The 17,525-nt window shown below is 42.9% G+C and overlaps 1 protein-coding gene across 2 annotated transcripts in view; it reads right to left on the bottom strand.

Annotated features, from left to right (window-relative positions):
* WWC2 (WW and C2 domain containing 2) overlaps positions 1–17,525 on the bottom strand; it is a 183,911-nt gene that overhangs the window by 87,209 nt on the left and 79,177 nt on the right. Inside the window, exons 3-5 of one of the 2 annotated variants that reach the window (XM_044297357.1) lie at positions 8,521–8,724; positions 6,481–6,557; positions 5,062–5,141 (exon numbers count right to left, since the gene is read on the bottom strand). In XM_044297357.1, the coding sequence (XP_044153292.1) occupies positions 5,062–5,141; positions 6,481–6,557; positions 8,521–8,724 (361 nt within the window). Of the gene's footprint in view, positions 1–5,061; positions 5,142–6,475; positions 6,558–8,520; positions 8,725–17,525 lie in introns of those variants that run through there. The other variant, XM_044297364.1, reaches the window with a different exon arrangement.

The raw sequence follows: 17,525 nt of genomic DNA, 5'->3' as shown, positions 1-17,525 counted from the left end.
AGTACAGTGCTTGGTCATCTGTCCGTCCCATAGATTTGGAAAGGAGTGGCAAGGCAAATGTGCGAAACAACCCCATTCAAATCCGTCCAGAACAGGGGCTTGGGACCCCCATTCTAGTAATCCCAGGGATCCCACATGTATTACCCAACAATGATGGCTAACCTCCGGCACTCCAGCTGTGGTGAAACTACAACTCCCATCATGCTCCATTCATTTCTATGGAGTTCTGAGAAGAGACAAGCAAGTGTGCATCTTGGGAGTTGTAGTTTTCCCATCATAGCCCTGTCCTGTGTGTAGCTGTTGAATGTTTTTCTGCGAGATAACCCCTTTGAGGAGATCCATTGGGGCACTGGTATTTCTGATGGGAATAACAGCAGACGCTACTATTTTTGCCCCAATATACGAGAGAGAAACCTGAATGCAAACAGAACTTTGCCGAGATAGATTTTCTACAAATTCCCAAATAAAGTTGGGTTTATGTTACTTGACTAACCATATAGCAGTTATACAGCGTTAAGAGGCGCATAGTTTCATAATGGGTGAATAGGGTTTTATAATTTCCGGCTGCCAAGGTTGGAAAACCCACAGGACAAAGCTGGCACCGTATCAAGTCCTAACTGTGACATTGAATACTGTAGTATTTATGAGCTTATAAAGATATTATCTGAAGACATGCAGACTAGTTCTGTGTGGTAAGGTCCAACATGTTCCGGGGTGTAGGTCCACATGTGCTTCCATGTCCCTGCACAAGGCATGTCTGAGTTTCTTTAACAACTGCCCATTGTTTCCTTGTGGTATGTTGTTGTCAGTTTCTCAAACATGCTTTGGATTCCTATCAAAATTGCTTGCAAGCAAGCTGATTTAAAACAATAAGGCGTTGTTGTATGAATATAATAACAGACTGCTAGGCTAACCTATAATCTGGCACAGTGGCGTGATTACTTAAGGAGGAAAAATAAACCATTTCTGGTCTAGTTTGAGCATATGGATGTATATATTTATTACACACACGTATAAGCATGTTCATTCATTTCCTTTGCCAGACAAAATGCATCGTCCATGCTGCACGCTAGGAAGCAATACTCTTACATTTTACAAGACAAACAAGAGTAAATGAGTGTCATTTCTAATGAATGTCTGAATTTCATGAAATAAGCTCAACACTGACGCATACGAAGCTTTGTGACCCATCTCAAAAGGAAGCGCTTCCTTAGGCTACCACCAAAGGCAGGACATAAAGAACTTAGACATAAAGTGGTGATATATTTAGCTTGTTACAAGCTGTAAAGTTATAATGAGCCCAAATCAAATACCCAAAATCTAGGCCATAGAAACAGTCCTGCTGGCTTCCCCTGACCCCAGCACAGAAACATTTTAAATGGAAGATATTCATGAGCAGGCCTGTTTGGGGAGAGAGAAGGGTGACATTATCTTAGCAGGATTAAACCACAATAGCTATCAATGGTTATGGGGTTGTCTGGTGGCTCGTCATTAACCCGTTCGCACCCACCACACGTACATTAAAAGGGAAATGACATGGCCCCTGTGCCAGAAACCAATTCATTTTCATGGTTTCTTTGACGACACTGCACAATCTTGCACACAGCGCCACCAAAATGATTGGGCTGTCACTGACCGTCTGATTGTGCACTGTGACATGTAAGCTATGGAGGTGCCCCAATAAAGACTGGAACGGCTTTGTTAACTTATTGTACACTGTACTGGTTTGTTACAGTCTATTGTATTGGAAAGTATTTGAGGTGGGAGCTGTGACATGTGTCAAATCCTGCTCACTGCTTTAAATTAATAGGAGGAAGCTGGCGAGACTGGAGACGGGGCAGAGCAGTCTGTGCTAGTTGGAGAAAGGGACCTAAATTAGCAAATATTGAGACCCCATCCTATTTTTGATAGAGTGTAATGAAAGATTAACAGAAGAAAGTATAGACCGAACCAGTGAAACAAGATCCAGGGATCCTGAATTTCTCAAGATTCCTGAATTCCTCTACCAGGAATCATGCACAGCGCAAAAATGGATCCTTGAAAAAAATGCATAGCTTCCATGTACATCCCGCTTTTTCCTCACACATGAGCAGAAATACGATAAAATATATACATAAACAAACATATACACGGCCTGTCCCAAAAAATAAAAAATAAAAATCACACTAATATTTTGTTAGACCGCCTTTAGCTTCGATTACGGCACGCATTCGCTGTGGTATTGTTTCGATAAGCTTCTGCGATGTCACAAGATTTATTTCCATCCAGTGTTGCATTAATTTTTCACCAAGATCTTGCATTGATGATGCGCAAAGCCAAAATCCCAAAGATTCTCAATGGGGTTAAAGGTCTGGACTTTGTGGTGGCCAATCCATGTGTGAAAATGATGATGTCTCATTCTCCCTGAACCACTCTTTCACAATTTGAGCCCCGATGAATCCTGGCATGGTCATCTTAGAATATGCCCGGGCCATCAGGGAAGAAATAATCCATCTGAACTCATTCTTGGAGCACATACTGTTGCTGAACCTAGATCTGACCAACTGCAGCAACCCCAGACCATAGCACTGCCCCCACTGGCTTGTACAGTAGGCACCAAGCATGACTTCATCTGCCTCTCTTCTTACCCTGATGCGCCCATCACTCTGGAACAGGGTAAATCTGGACTCATCAGACCACATGGCCTTCTTCCATTGCTCCAGAGTCCAATCTTTATGCTCCCTAGCAAATTGAAGCCTTTTTTCTGCTTTGCCTCACTGATTAGTGGTTTTCTTATGGCTACATAGCTGTTCAGTCCAATCCCTTGAGTTCCCTACGCATTGTGCATGTGAAAATGCTCTTACTTTCACTATTAAACATAGCCCTGAGTGCTACTGTTTTTCTTCGATTTGATTTCACCAAACGTTTAAGTGATCGACAATCACGATCATTCAGGAGTTTTTCCTGCCACATTTCTTCCTTGAATACGATGGTTCCCCACTATCCTTCCACTTTTTAATAATGCTTTGGACAGTTCTTAACCCAATTTTAGTAGTTTCTGCAATCTCCTTAGATGCTTTCTCTGCTTGATGCATGCCAATGATTTGACCCTTCTCAAACAGACTAATATCTTTTCCACGACCACGAGATGGTTGTTTAAGAAATGAGAAGCAATTCCTTGCACCAGTTGGGGGTTAAATAACTTGTTGCCAGCTGAAAGATAATCGCCCACGCAGTAATTATCCAATAGGAGGCTCATAACTATTTGCTTAGTTAAATCCAGGTGGCTTTTTTTTGGGACAGACAGTGTGTGTATATATATATATATATATATATATATATATATATATATATTAACTGAATATGATTTGTTTTAAAAAGGGATAACACAGGAGAAAAATACAGCTGTATGCACAACCACTTAGTGGAACACACAGGAATGGCTGCAGGCTGTGGCCAGTTATTGGTTGCAGTGGCCACGTGACCCGTGTCGAACATGATGTTGATACACAGAGACCAGAGCGTGGTGTCTGAAGGAGCCGGAACCCACAGTTCCAGTCATGTGGGGCAATTTGGCAGAAAGGCCCCCCGAAGGTGAACCACCCCTTTAAGGGTATTTCTGGATGTTCGATATTGATGGCCTATCCTCAGGATAGGTCATCAATATCTAATCGGTGAAGCTCCAACTCCTGGCACCCCAGCAGAACAGCTGTTTGAGAAGATCTCCTTAAAGCTCAGTGTTGTTCATTGGATAGCAGCTGTGTTTGGTATTACAGGTCAGGCGCATTCACATGAATGGGACAGAGTTGCAAATAGGCCAAGTGACCAATGAACGTGACTTCACTGGCCTAGGAAGACTGTGCGGCACACAACTGAGTACCACAGCCTCTTCAAACAGCTGATAAGCGAAGGTGTAGAGCAGGGCTGGCCAACCTGTGGCTCTCCAGATGTTCTAAAACTACAATTCCCACCATGCACTGCTGTAGGCTGATAGCTGTAGGCATTCTTTGCATGGGAGTTATAGTTTTGCAACAGCTGGAGAGCCGCAGGTTGGCCATCCCTGGTGTAGAGTGTTTGCCAATCAGATACTGATAACTTATCCTGGGGAGAAGCCATCAATATAAAACTCCCAGAAAACCCCCTTAAAGGGGTTGCCCCATGACACACACGAGTGTCTGCTGCTCCATTGTACTTGTCCATCTTCAGCAGCCCCACAGAGCTAAATGAAGTGGCAGACATTTTTAAGGAAAGACTACAGGGGGAAAAAAAATTTACAAAAAAAAAAAAAAAAAAAAAAACTTTTAGAATACATCATTCCAAAAGGGGAATTTTTACTCTGGACATCAAGGCCCAAAACATGCCTTATCATGAAAGAGTTAAAAGCAGAGCATGCAATGAAGGACATATCCTAAACACTGCTGATACTGTTTATTTAAGGGCCATTAAAGAAGTCTAAAAACTCCAGGACATGATTTTAATAGGGTATAAATAAACATAAGGCAGGGCACCTACTAGGAAAGCTATCTTAAAGGGCCTGTAAATATAATTCACACACACATATGTAACTAATTCTGCAGGTTCTCAGATAATAGTGACCAGGAGGACAGGGATTTTACATGTCCTAGAAATCCATGCCCCCTTCTTCTCACAAGCTGGCTGCAGCGCGAGCCTCCCAGCCATCAACAAACTGAAAGGATCAGGAGGAAATTTCTACTGCAATCATTAAGCCGTAGAAAGCCGCCACCATCTCTTCTCGGTTTCTACAAATGACTGTGTCTTAATGTCAGGAGATAGGTGGGGGATTAGACTTCAGAGACAGAACGAAGCTTTGTTTTATTGACCATCTGTATTGTCTAACCCTCTGTTACTGCATATAAAGTGTCATGTCACAAGCAGAGGATTATCACTTCGAGGCAGAAAAGGGCGAGAGGATCTCATGAATTCTGAAGGAAAACATGCTTATTTTTCTACATGTCCTTAAAGTAAAGGGTTATGGCAAGTGTAGAGAGAAGGGGGAGCACTGCGCCGTGAAAAGACGCTGAATGAGGTGTTGACAGATGAAGGTTTTCTATTGAAACTCACCGCTGCAGTGTCTGGAAACCCTGCTCCTTATACAGGAGCTCCTGCTTCATTTGGGACAGCTCCCGCTTCAGTTTTTTTACCTAGAGAAGAAACAGTGACATAAGCCTGAGTGTTGGTTCACCGAAGTTCAGAACACTTATGTACAGTAGTGGGTCCGATAGGACTCTTCCCATCATGTACCTCCTGTCTGATTCTGTACTGTTTGGCCCACAAGCCTTCATAGGCCCAGGATAGGGGATAACTATTAGATCAGTGGGGGTCCCAGCGATTGGACCCCAACCAAAAACCAAGAAGGCACCCCATATACCTCAAAGCGCCCTGAAATAAACAAAGCAGCAGGTCGAGCATGCACACTGCCACTCCATTCATCTCTAGAGGAGTTCCAGAAATCTCCAGAAGTCAGAGCCGAAACTATACAGCTCCATCCACTGTGCATGCTGCTTCCACTGAAATGAATGGGAGCAGTGCTCTGTCCACTACACAATGGATGGAGCTGTGTTGTTCTAGCACTGACTTCTGGAGCTACAGGTAACAGCTAATTGGTAGGGGTCCTTAGAATAGGCCATCAAAATCAAAATCCTGGACAATCACTTTAATCCATACTGACATGATGCACTGAAGATCCGCTTTAGGCTCCATTCACGCGTCCGTGGAATGGGTCCGCATCCGTTCCACAATATCTGGAACGGGTGCGGACCCATTCATTCTCACAGTGTGCTCTCCGCATCCACATTTCTGGAGCGCGGCCCCGATCTTCCAGTTCACAGCTCTGGAAAAAAATAGAACATGTCCTACTCTTGTCTGCAATTGACAAGAATAGGCAGTTCTATGGGGGTGCCGGCCGGGTGTATTGCGGATCCGCAATACACCACGGACGTGTGAATGGAGCCTTACCTGTCCCAGTTCCCACAGCACTGACATGCAAGAAACAAGGTGGTCACAGATTATTTTTTATCAAGTTGATGAATTGGAAAAAATAAATTAAAAAATCATAAGTGTTCAATATTTCCCCTATATGTAACTGCTTAGGCCAGTAGCCTGGAGGTACCCTGACAGGAGAAGGCATACCTCTGAACTTTCAAGAATAGCAAGACTGCAGAAGGCGGAATTTGGGTATGTGGAAAATTTTATTAGAACCCGAAATTTCCTGTTTCTAGACTTTAATATATCTTGAATCAAACTGTGTGGCTGAAGTGTGCGGTTAACATGCTATTGTCTATAGAAGTAGAAGTTGTAAAAGAATTACGGTACAGGCAAACAAGCCCTCTTCTCTGCAGTCACAATTCATAAAATCAGCTCCTATACCAAATTATATACTCCAAACAATATGTGATTAATACTGTGTATTATTTTATATACTTATGTTATACAAGAACAGCATAAAATCAATGCAAACACGTATTCATTTAGAAACTTTACCCTGACTTTCGTGGTGGAGATTTCTGCTTTAAGAATATCGGGGTCATACTTGGTACTTGAGGATGAACCTGAAAATACTAAATTGCAAAATAAAACAAGATCAGACACAGGTAAATGTTGACCTGCAAGCTTACAAAATAAAACATAACAGGTCAAATACAGAGAGGAGTAATTGCAGCACAGTAATGCTGACCGTACAACAGAATGGTTCCCTGGAGTCAACAGTGTAATAAGCACAAAATATCGGGGGTCTGCTGGATCAGAAAACGATCCGTCTCCAGGATGATGATGATGTCACTGATCATACAGGGTGAGAAGTCATTATGGGAACAGTAGAGTCTCACTTTGATGTTCTCATTTCCATCTCGTTCATATCCATATTTGTCACCAGACAGCTTAAACAATGGACCAAATAATTAAATCTTCAGACAATAGTTGTGTGGGGCCAAGTTTTTGCACAACTCATTGAACACACATAAAGAAAATGGGGTGGGGTGTCCCAGAGTAAAGGTCATGGCAATACCACCTAGTGTAAAAGCAGAAATCAGCAATAGTAAATGATTAAAGTATAACTTGCAATGGTGGAATATGAGTACAACACTCTTCTTTCTAAACACATAGGAAAGTTGGAATCTTCTGACTATCCACCTAATGCACAGACTGATGTCGGGGGCTGGTACCTTAACTAGAGTGGACACCTCCATGGCGATATCGCTGGAGAGCAGTACAGGATAACGAAAAGTATTTATAAAGGAACGGTCCTTTTACACAGACCGATGTTCAGGCAGATGATCGTGAATGTGCATTTCTATAAACGTTCCTTCCTGATGATTTACCTGTGATAAAAGGTGCCAGAGATCACCCAATGAAGGAGTAACCGCTCGTTCACTGGATGATTGTGCCAGATCCTACTGTCTAAGCGCAGATCTGTTGCGCAGGAACAATGAATATCTATGGGGGCAAGAGACTGTTGTATTGATTGCTTGTACAGGGAAGGGGAGTGCTGCATGTAAAGGCAGTTTTCATCTCTGCTGAAGATCGGACAATTATCGGGAACATTTGCTTAGTACCTGATAATCTACCTGATCAATGGTTCGTGTAAAAGATTGGATCCTAACCCAGAAGAGGGCAAAAGCTAGTTCAGGTGGAGAGATGTGCTGATGTTAATGTTTGTGATCAACATCTGTTTTACTACTAGATGCGAGTAGTAATAACACACTTTTTTTATTCTTTGGAATGCAGTCTACACTGTTTCTCCTGCTCCTTCAGGTGTGAGCAGCGTGTTGGTAGTTTTTTGGCCCATATGTTGCAAACTATCACTAGTAGTGGTGTCTGGTGATGCGGGAGACGTGTCAACCTTGAATTAAGGGTGGCAGTTATAGGATTATAGCTACATTTCCTGCTGTTACAGGAAGCTTGGATGTTTATTGTCTTCCTGTACAGATCCTAAACCACAGGTTGTTGCAGGTGTATTTTTTTTTTTCTCCTTTTTAGGTTATATTGAGATAAACTATACAGAATGCCATATCTGATTACAGGGGAAAACAACCCTGCTTATTGTCACAGTTAAGAATTTGGCCAAGCTGGACACTTGCGCCATCAGAGCCACAGCGCAAAAACGAAAAAGACACTGGTATAATCCAGTCATAAATATAAAATGGATAGCCCACAGTGTGCTGTCCGCATTCATAAGTCCATTCGTGAGTCCTGGAAAAAAAAAATATACAACATGTCCACATGTCCTATTCTTGTCCGTTTTGCCCGCGCAGCTCCCCTTTGAGGAAAGAGCCATCTTGATGACAGGGCCTGAGAGGAGACGCCTCCCCAATAATAACACTCTTTTCCCTTAAAGTATTAACTCCTAAAATCTTCCCATTATGATACACATAAGGGGTAGTAATCCCAGGCCAGTGACAGAAGTCTAGTGACAGGCTGGATGAGGGTTATCCATGTCTAGTTACATACTGACCGATTATCATTGTCCAAATAGGACAGTATTTAGCTATTTTACAATATTTAGCCAATACCAGACATACTTACAGCTAGTACGTGAGCTAGATTTCTCTTTATAGGCATCATTGAGTCTCACATATTCATCCAGGGCAAGTGCCAACCTCTGTTCCTTCACATGGTAGAGCTCCTTCTGAGTGCTTAGAGCATCTTGGGCCACCATTAGGTAGTCCTTCAGCATCCGCTCCTGTTCGTTCCGCCATAATTTACGTGGATCTTCTATCTGTGTGGTTTCTACAGAAAAACATGAAATTCTAATTAGGTGATAAAATGATTTATTCAAATATTTTCTTCATTACGAGGTTCTAAGGGATAGCAGCAGAAACAGACACGAAAATAATCTAAAACATCTACCTTCCTGTCTTGGTATATTAATGGACTCGAGCATACGCTGACCACATCTCCATACATAATCTGTGTGCCTGCTTCATGTCCATAGTTTTTTTTTACACAGAAATTTACCAGATATATTTGCCCACTGTCCAGAATTTACAAGGACTGTCCCTAATTTTCACAGACTGTCCTGGCAAATTTGTGACGTTTCTGGCCAAAAAAAAGGTGGGGCTTTTGTAAGCCTGGCCCATAAGTGTCTAGTCCCTGTGTGTTTGGGCATTCCAGGGACAGGGCCTAAAAGTCCTGAATTTACCATTTATAATGTTGGCAAGTGAGCAATGGGTGCAGCATTGTGGTAGGTAGTTCTCGGGCATAAAGGTATGCAGCTTGGTTGATCAAAAACATATCAAAAAGGTCATAAATGATGACTCCCCTCCCCCAACCTGCTTGACAGGCCATAAAAAAAGTACTGATCATCAGGGGTAATAAGGAGCACAGGAGCATCTCCAAGGGTTAAAAAAAAAGACTTTGAAATCTTATACCATAGTAGAAACTAAAAAATTGCAATTGCATGTAATTAGCCAGTGAGTTATAATTTTCTTGCATGGCAAGACCATTTACTGTTATCTCACATACAGTGGAGGAAATAATTATTTGACCCCTCACTGATTTTGTAAGTTTGTCCAATGACAAAGAAATGAAAAGTCTCAGAACAGTATCATTTCAATGGTAGGTTTATTGTAACAGTGGCAGATAGCACATCAAAAGGAAAATCGAAAAAATAACTTTAAATAAAAGATAGCAACTGATTTGCATTTCATTGAGTGAAATAAGTATTTGAACCCCTACCAACCATTAAGAGTTCTGGCTCCCACAGAGTGGTTAGACACTTCTACTCAATTAGTCACCCTCATTAAGGACACCTGTCTTAACTAGTCACCTGTATAAAAGACACCTGTCCACAGAATCAATCAATCAAGCAGACTCCAAACTCTCCAACATGGGAAAGACCAAAGAGCTGTCCAAGGATGTCAGACAAAATTGTAGACCTGCACAAGGCTGGAATGGGCTACAAAACCATTAGCAAGAAGCTGGGAGAGAAGGTGACAACTGTTGGTGCGATTGTTCGAAAATGGAAGGAGCACAAAATGACCATCAATCGACCTCGCTCTGGGGCTCCACGCAAGATCTCACCTCGTGGGGTGTCAATGGTTCTGAGAAAGGTGAAAAAGCATCCTAGAACTACACGGGAGGAGTTAGTTAATGACCTCAAATTAGCAGGGACCACAGTCACCAAGAAAACCATTGGAAACACATTACACCGCAATGGATTAAAATCCTGCAGGGCTCGCAAGGTCCCCCTGCTCAGGAAGGCACATGTGCAGGCCCGTCTGAAGTTTGCCAATGAACACCTGAATGATTCAGAGAGTGACTGGGAGAAGGTGCTGTGGTCTGATGAGACCAAAATAGAGCTCTTTGGCATTAACTCAACTCGCTGTGTTTGGAGGAAGAAAAATGCTGCCTATGACCCCCAAAACACCGTCCCCACCGTCAAGCATGGGGGTGGAAACATTTTGCTTTGGGGGTGTTTTTCTGCTAAGGGCACAGGACAACTTATTCGCATAAACGGGAAAATGGACGGAGCCATGTATCGTGAAATCCTGAGCGACAACCTCCTTCCCTCTGCCAGGAAACTGAAAATGGGTCGTGGATGGGTGTTCCAGCACGACAATGACCCAAAACATACAGCAAAGGCAACAAAGGAGTGGCTCAAGAAGAAGCACATTAAGGTCATGGAGTGGCCTAGTCAGTCTCCGGACCTTAATCCAATCGAAAACCTATGGAGGGAGCTCAAGCTCAGAGTTGCACAGAGACAGCCTCGAAACCTTAGGGATTTAGAGATGATCTGCAAAGAGGAGTGGACCAACATTCCTCCTAAAATGTGCGCAAACTTGGTCATCAATTACAAGAAACGTTTGACCTCTGTGCTTGCAAACAAGGGTTTTTCCACCAAGTATTAAGTCTTTTTTTGTTAGAGGGTTCAAATACTTATTTCACTCAATGAAATGCAAATCAGTTGCTATCTTTTATTTAAAGTTATTTTTTCGATTTTCCTTTTGATGTGCTATCTGCCACTGTTACAATAAACCTACCATTGAAATGATACTGTTCTGAGACTTTTCATTTCTTTGTCATTGGACAAACTTACAAAATCAGTGAGGGGTCAAATAATTATTTCCTCCACTGTATATATTCTTATTATAGCCAAATTTACCACCATAACTCCTCCCACAGTTTTTACACTACATAGACAGTAATATACCGAAACATGCGGATTGTTCCCGATTGGTGTGCTATTACTTCATAGAACATTTCGCCGAATGGTTCACAAAATATCTGCGTTTTTGTGGCGAAATTGGTCACATAGAAATGAATGGCGAAATGTTCAAACCTAGAGTGTGAGCTGACAAAAGCTAGAGTGTGAGCTGAAAAATCAGGACATGATTTCTAAACTGCCACCACTCCCTCATTTTCAAGCCCACTTATACAAATCGGCTGTTAATGTTTTTTATAAATGTATGTTTTAATGTAACTGTGAAGCACTTTGGGCAACAACATTTCAATTAAATGTGCTATATAAATAAATAAAAGTTGAAATGCATTTCTCACTCTATCAAGCTTGCCATGTGCACTTTTTAAATATGATCAATCAATTGGTTAGTGTAATGTTTGTTTACCATCTTTACTCACTCCAAACACTCCACAGTTACTCTGCCCACTCCATAAAAGTTACTCTGCCCAGTCCAACCTTTCCACAGTAACTCCAGCCACACAAGTTACTCAAGCCACTCCACCCAGTTACTCCGCCCACTCCAGTTGTAGACTACTGGTGGAGGCAAGAACACTTCACACAATTTCCCCAGAAATTGTAGCTTTTCTAGTTGAATAAAATGTATCTGTATAGCGCCATCTGCTGTTTGTTTTTTCTTATTTCTTACTTTCTCCGACTCCAACTGCATTCTGAGCGCTGATAGGGAATGAGCGCTGATAGGGAGAGAGCTGCATCAGAAAGGACATGCCCTCTGAACTGCAGCAGAAAGAATACCCTTCTTGATATAAATCTAGCAGAGCAATTGGAGCAATGAACGGGGAGACCTCTGGATCCAAGTGAGGTACAGGGTCGGTTCTAGGTTTGTTTGAAAGATCTATATGATGTCTGGTTTTCATTTTTTACATTAAATATGGGATATACCCTTTTCATCAATACAGATTATAGAAGACAAGTCTACGGGGGGAAAAATCTGTGTAATTAAAAATGTTTTTAGTCAGCAGGGCCAAGGCTTACAAGCTATAGGCCAAGAACAGTGGATGTAAGGTAAGGAAATACAAAAAGGATCCTCAATTTCCACCCTATTCCATGAGCATTAAAGAAAAACATCAGCTAATCTGTCTAGATTGGTATTCAGCAAGCAATCACAGCGACGCGTTTCCCTATAGAGCACGATGCAGAATACCCCAGGGCTCCACAAAACATCCGTCCCTATTACGGGATCCATGCAGAGGTCTAGTGATTTACACTGGAATACTGACGATAAAGACAGTAATCACACGCCACATTGTGGGTGTAAAATGAAAACTGCTGCACAAAGGCGGCAAAGAAATAGCTAGAACAAGACAAGAAATACAAATGACATTAAATTAGCTGTAAACTGCGTTAATTCAGTGACCTCCAGCTACTGCCTTTCTTAACTTTACCAGCCAGTAGCCGGAGATAGTATTTGAAGCATAAAGTTAAAAAATCATTTTTACCGGCATAGAAAAGAAGACTTTTCTTTGTAAACTCTTTTTTTTAGTAAGGTAAGGGCCTGGGAAGGGATAGGAGGGTTTATCGTTATAAAACGCCCAAGTGTATAATAACAATCTCTGCTGAAAATTGAGGTAAAAAAAAGGACACATTCAACCAGGATGGTGTATAAAATCTGGGTCAAGGATTTCAACACATTTTTGCCAATTCACAACTGGTGGAGGACCATCTGATGTTTTCAAAATGACAGCATCATGAAAATCTTCAGTCACTCTGGAGTAGTAGGAACATCCTTTTCTTTTCAAAATCAAAACTATAGTGGCATCTAGTAAGGCCTCATTCACACATACGTGGATTTTCATGGACCACAGTCCGTGAAAACCCGTCCTGCTGAGCACACGGCGTCATTGGTTGCTATGATGCCGTCAGGGCCGGCGTCAGAACCCGGCATACCCGGGCAAGTGCCGGGGCCCACTGTAAGTTAGGGGGCCCACTCGTCTCCGCGGCGGCGGCCCCTTTCACATTTTTACATACAGCCATACAGGTTCATTCATGCTGCACAGCGCCCGCCGCCCGGCCCCTCTCTCACATGATCTTCTGACTCCAGGCACTGCAGGCAGTTTCCATAGCAGCGCACGCCGCACAGATCATCATCGGAGTCTGACTGCTGTAAGCCCGCCCTCAGCCAGCAGCAGAAGATTCAGAACTTGAAGACAGGACTCATAGCCGAGCCCAGAGCGGGAAACCTGGCTCCCAGGCAGGCCAGCCCAGAGGAAAGCTGAATGCTGCTGCTGCTGGACTCGGTTTAAATTTAGGAAGAATTCAGGTGAACTAGTAAGTTAGAAACTGTCACTAAACACTCACAGACACAGACTAAGATCAGTTCTTGTAGTATGACATGAGGGGCCTGCCGTCTGGGGGCTGGGCTATCTACAGTGTCACTAGACTAGTCTACACCAAAACACCTAAATAAAGGCTCAAAGGAGCCAAAATTTATATAAAGAACAATTACCATGTGTTGCACTTGCTTTGCTCTTGCTCAGCATCAGCAGCACACATGCCTGTAAGGCCGAATGCACACTGCCGTGAGCGGTCCGTGGTATCCCGGCCTGGCATCCTTCTGAGAGCAGGAGCACAAGGCGTCATTGGTTGCTATGACGCCGTGCGCTTCATGCCGCCACTGCACTACAGTAATACACTTGTATGATCTATACCAGTGTATTGCTGTAGTGCAGCGGTGGCATGAAGCGCACGGCGTCATAGCAGCAACGAATGACGCCGTGCGCTCCTGGCTCTCAGCAGGATACCAGGCCGGGATACCACGGACCGCTCACGGCAGTGTGCATTCGGCCTAAAACACAATGTAAACTATAAGAAAATACCAGAACGCATGAAATCAATTATACAGTTTATTGCCAAAAATTCATAAGAGGAAATTTTCCTCTTATGAATTTTTGCCAATAAAGTGTATTATTGATTATTATTTTCTTATAGGAGTTTATGTTTTAGGCCTCATGCACACAGGTGTTGTGTGCCCATGGCTGTATTGCGGCCCGCATACGGCAGGTCCGCAACGCAATACACGGGCACCGGCCCATGTGCACTCCGCATCACAGATGCAGACCCATTCACTTGAATGGGTCCGCAATCACAGAGATGCAGAACGAACGCATGGATCGGAACCCCACGGAAGCACTATGGAGTGCTTCCATGGTGTTTCTGGCCGTGCCTCTGCACCCCAATAAAATAGAACTTATTAAAAAAAATTGCGGGGGCGGACGGTTAACGGACCCATTCAAGTTGAATGGGTCCGGATCCGTCCCGGCCGCTGCACGGACGTTGCCCGTGCATTGGGGACCGCAACGGATGCACAGTGGCCGTGTGCATGAGGCCTAAGGGCTCTTTCATACGAGCGGATGCCGTGCGGGTAATCCACTGCATGAAAGACAGCCAAGCCCCACTCCGGACAGCAGAGACACGGAGCAGTAACATGATTGATAATGCTCTGTTTCTCTGTGACATTTTTACTTTATAATCACGGTGAGATACAGCTGTCACTGTGATTTTGTAGTAAAATGATCACAGAGAGGCAAAGAGCATTATCAATCATGTTAATGCTCCGTGTCTCTGCTGTCCGGGACGGGGCTTGGCTCTCTTTCACGCAGCTGATTACCCGCACGGCATCTGCTCGTATGAAAGAGCCCTTAGGCCCCTTGCAGACTAGCGTTCCTCCTGCAGCAAGTCCACATCGCAGCACCCGGCCTGACCTCCCAGCGCTGCCAGAGGTCACATAGCATTATAATGATTTATGATTTAACCCTTAAAGTTCTGGAATGTATTGGATAACACTGGCATAATGCTGTTAGCATCATCTAATACATTCCAGGACTCTAGGGGTTACATAGCATCATAAATCAATATAATGCTATGTGAATCCCATCAGTGCTAGGAGGTCAGGCTGGGTTCTGCGATGTGAACTCGCTGCGGGAGGAACGCTCGTCTGCAGGGGGTCTTAGCACAGGGGGGGGCCACTGAGGCTTTTTCGCCCAAGGGCCCACATGAACCTGGAGCCGGCCCTGGATGCCGTGCTCTTTGTGCCGCCGCTGTACAGTAATAAACTCATATGATCTATACGAGTGTATTACTGTACAGCGGTGGCACGAAGCTCACGGCGTCATAGCAACCAATGACGCCGTGCGCTCAGTAGGACGGGTTTTCACGGACCATGGTCCATAAAAATTCACGTATGTGTGAATAAGGCCTAAGAAGGGAATAACTGAGGGATGGATGATTGTCATCAAGGCTGAGTCTCTCTGGAGAGAGGGGATCTCTCTGGAGAGAAATCTACAAATGAGGTACCAGATTTTTAGAATTCCACAAATGTTGGGAGTAAAGATAAAGGGGTTGTGTCACTTACTAATGTATTGTGATTCTCCATATTGCTTCCCTTGCTGGATGGATTCATTTTTCCCATCACATTATACACTACTTGTTTCCATGCAAGCACGACCAACCTGCAATCCAGCAGCAGTGGCCGTGCACACTATAGAAGAAGAGGAAAAATAAAAAATAAAATCACCAGCCTATGTGTGCTCCAACGGTCCCAGACACCAGAGAGGCTGGCACTTTTTCCCTATAGTGTGCAAGCACGGCCACCGCTAATGGAGTGCAGGGTGGTCGTAACCATATAAACGAGCAGTGTAAAATGTGATGGAAAAATGAACCCAGCCAGCAAAGGAGGCAATATAACAATTCATTAGTAGGTGCCTTGTATTAACTTTCTCTACATGACAAATGTCCCTTGCTGAAGTGACCCAACCCCTTTAAGCTTTCTATTTACCCTTTAAACCCCTGGCGGATTTTTCATTTTTGTATTTAGTTTTTCACCCCCTGCCTTCCCAGAGACATACCTTTTTTTTATTTTTCTGTTCACATAGCTATATTAGGGATTGTTTTTTTTCTGGGATAAGTTGTACTTACTAATGGCACCCTTTATTTTTGCGCACAATGTAGTGGGAAGCTGGAAGAAAATTCCAAATCGGGGGGAACCGGGAAAAATGCAATTCACTGTCAGTTTTATGGGTTTTGTTTTCACAACTTTCTCTATGCAGTACAATGGACCTGTTCCCTTCATTTACTGGGTCAGTGGGATTAACCCCTTAAGGACCAGGCTCATTTTCACCTTAAGGACCAGGCCATTTTTTGCAAATCTGACCAGTGTCACTTTAAGTGCTCATAACTTTAAAACGCTTCGACTTACCCAGGCCGTTCTGAGATTGTTTTTTCGTCACATATTGTACTTCATGACACTGCTAAAATTGGGTCAAAAAAGTTAATTTTTTTGCATAAAAAAATACATTTTTTACCAAAAATTTTGAAAAATTAGCAAATTTCAAAGTTTCAGTTTCTCTACTTCTGTAATACATAGTAATACCCCCAAAAATTGTGATGACTTTACATTCCCCATATGTCTACTTCATGTTTGTAGCATTTTGGGAATAATATTTTATTTTTTGGGGATGTTACAAGGCTTAGAAGTTTAGAAGCAAATTTTGAAATTTTTGAGAAATCTTCAAAATCCCACTTTTTATGGACCAGTTCAGGTTTGCAGTCATATTGTGAGGCTTAGATAATAGAAACCTCCCAAAAATGACCCCATTCTAGAAACTACACCCCTCAAGGTATTCAAAACTGTTTTTTCAAACTTCATTAACCCTTTAGGTCTTCCACAAGAGTTGATGGCAGATGGAGAAACAATTTTGAAATTTCTATTTTTTGGAAAATTTTCCAATATAATCAATTTTTTCCAGGAGTAAAACAAGGGTTAACTGCCAAACAACACTCCAAATGGGTTGCCCTGATTCTGTAGTTTGCAGAAACACCCCATATGTGGTTGTAAACTACTGTTTGGCCGAACGGTAGCACATAGAAGGAGGGGAACACCATATGGGTTTTGGAAGGCAGATTTTGCAGGACTGGTTTTGTTTATACCATGTCCCATTTGAAGCCCCCTGTTGCACCCCTAGAATAGAAATTTCAAAAAAGTGACTCCATCTAAGAAAGTACACCCCTCAAGGTATTCAAAACTGGGTTTACAAACTTTGTTAACCCTTTAGGTGTTCCACAAGAGTTAATGGCAGATGGAGAAACAATTTTGAAATTTCTATTTTTTGGAAAATTTTCCAATATAATCAATTTTTTCCAGGAGTAAAACAAGGGTTAACTGCCAAACAACACTCAAAATGGGTTGCCCTGATTCTGTAGTTTACAGAAACACCCCATATGTGGTCGTAAACTACTATTTGGCCGAACGGGAGCACATAGAAGGAGGGGAACACCATATGGGTTTTGGAAGGCAGATTTTGCTGGACTGGTTTTGTTTATACCATGTCCCATT

The sequence above is a fragment of the Bufo gargarizans genome, chromosome 1 (genome assembly GCF_014858855.1).
Source record: "Bufo gargarizans isolate SCDJY-AF-19 chromosome 1, ASM1485885v1, whole genome shotgun sequence".
NCBI lineage: Eukaryota > Metazoa > Chordata > Amphibia > Anura > Bufonidae > Bufo > Bufo gargarizans.
Note: the sequence above shows the minus strand (reverse complement) of the source record. Positions and strands in the feature narration are given on the sequence as shown.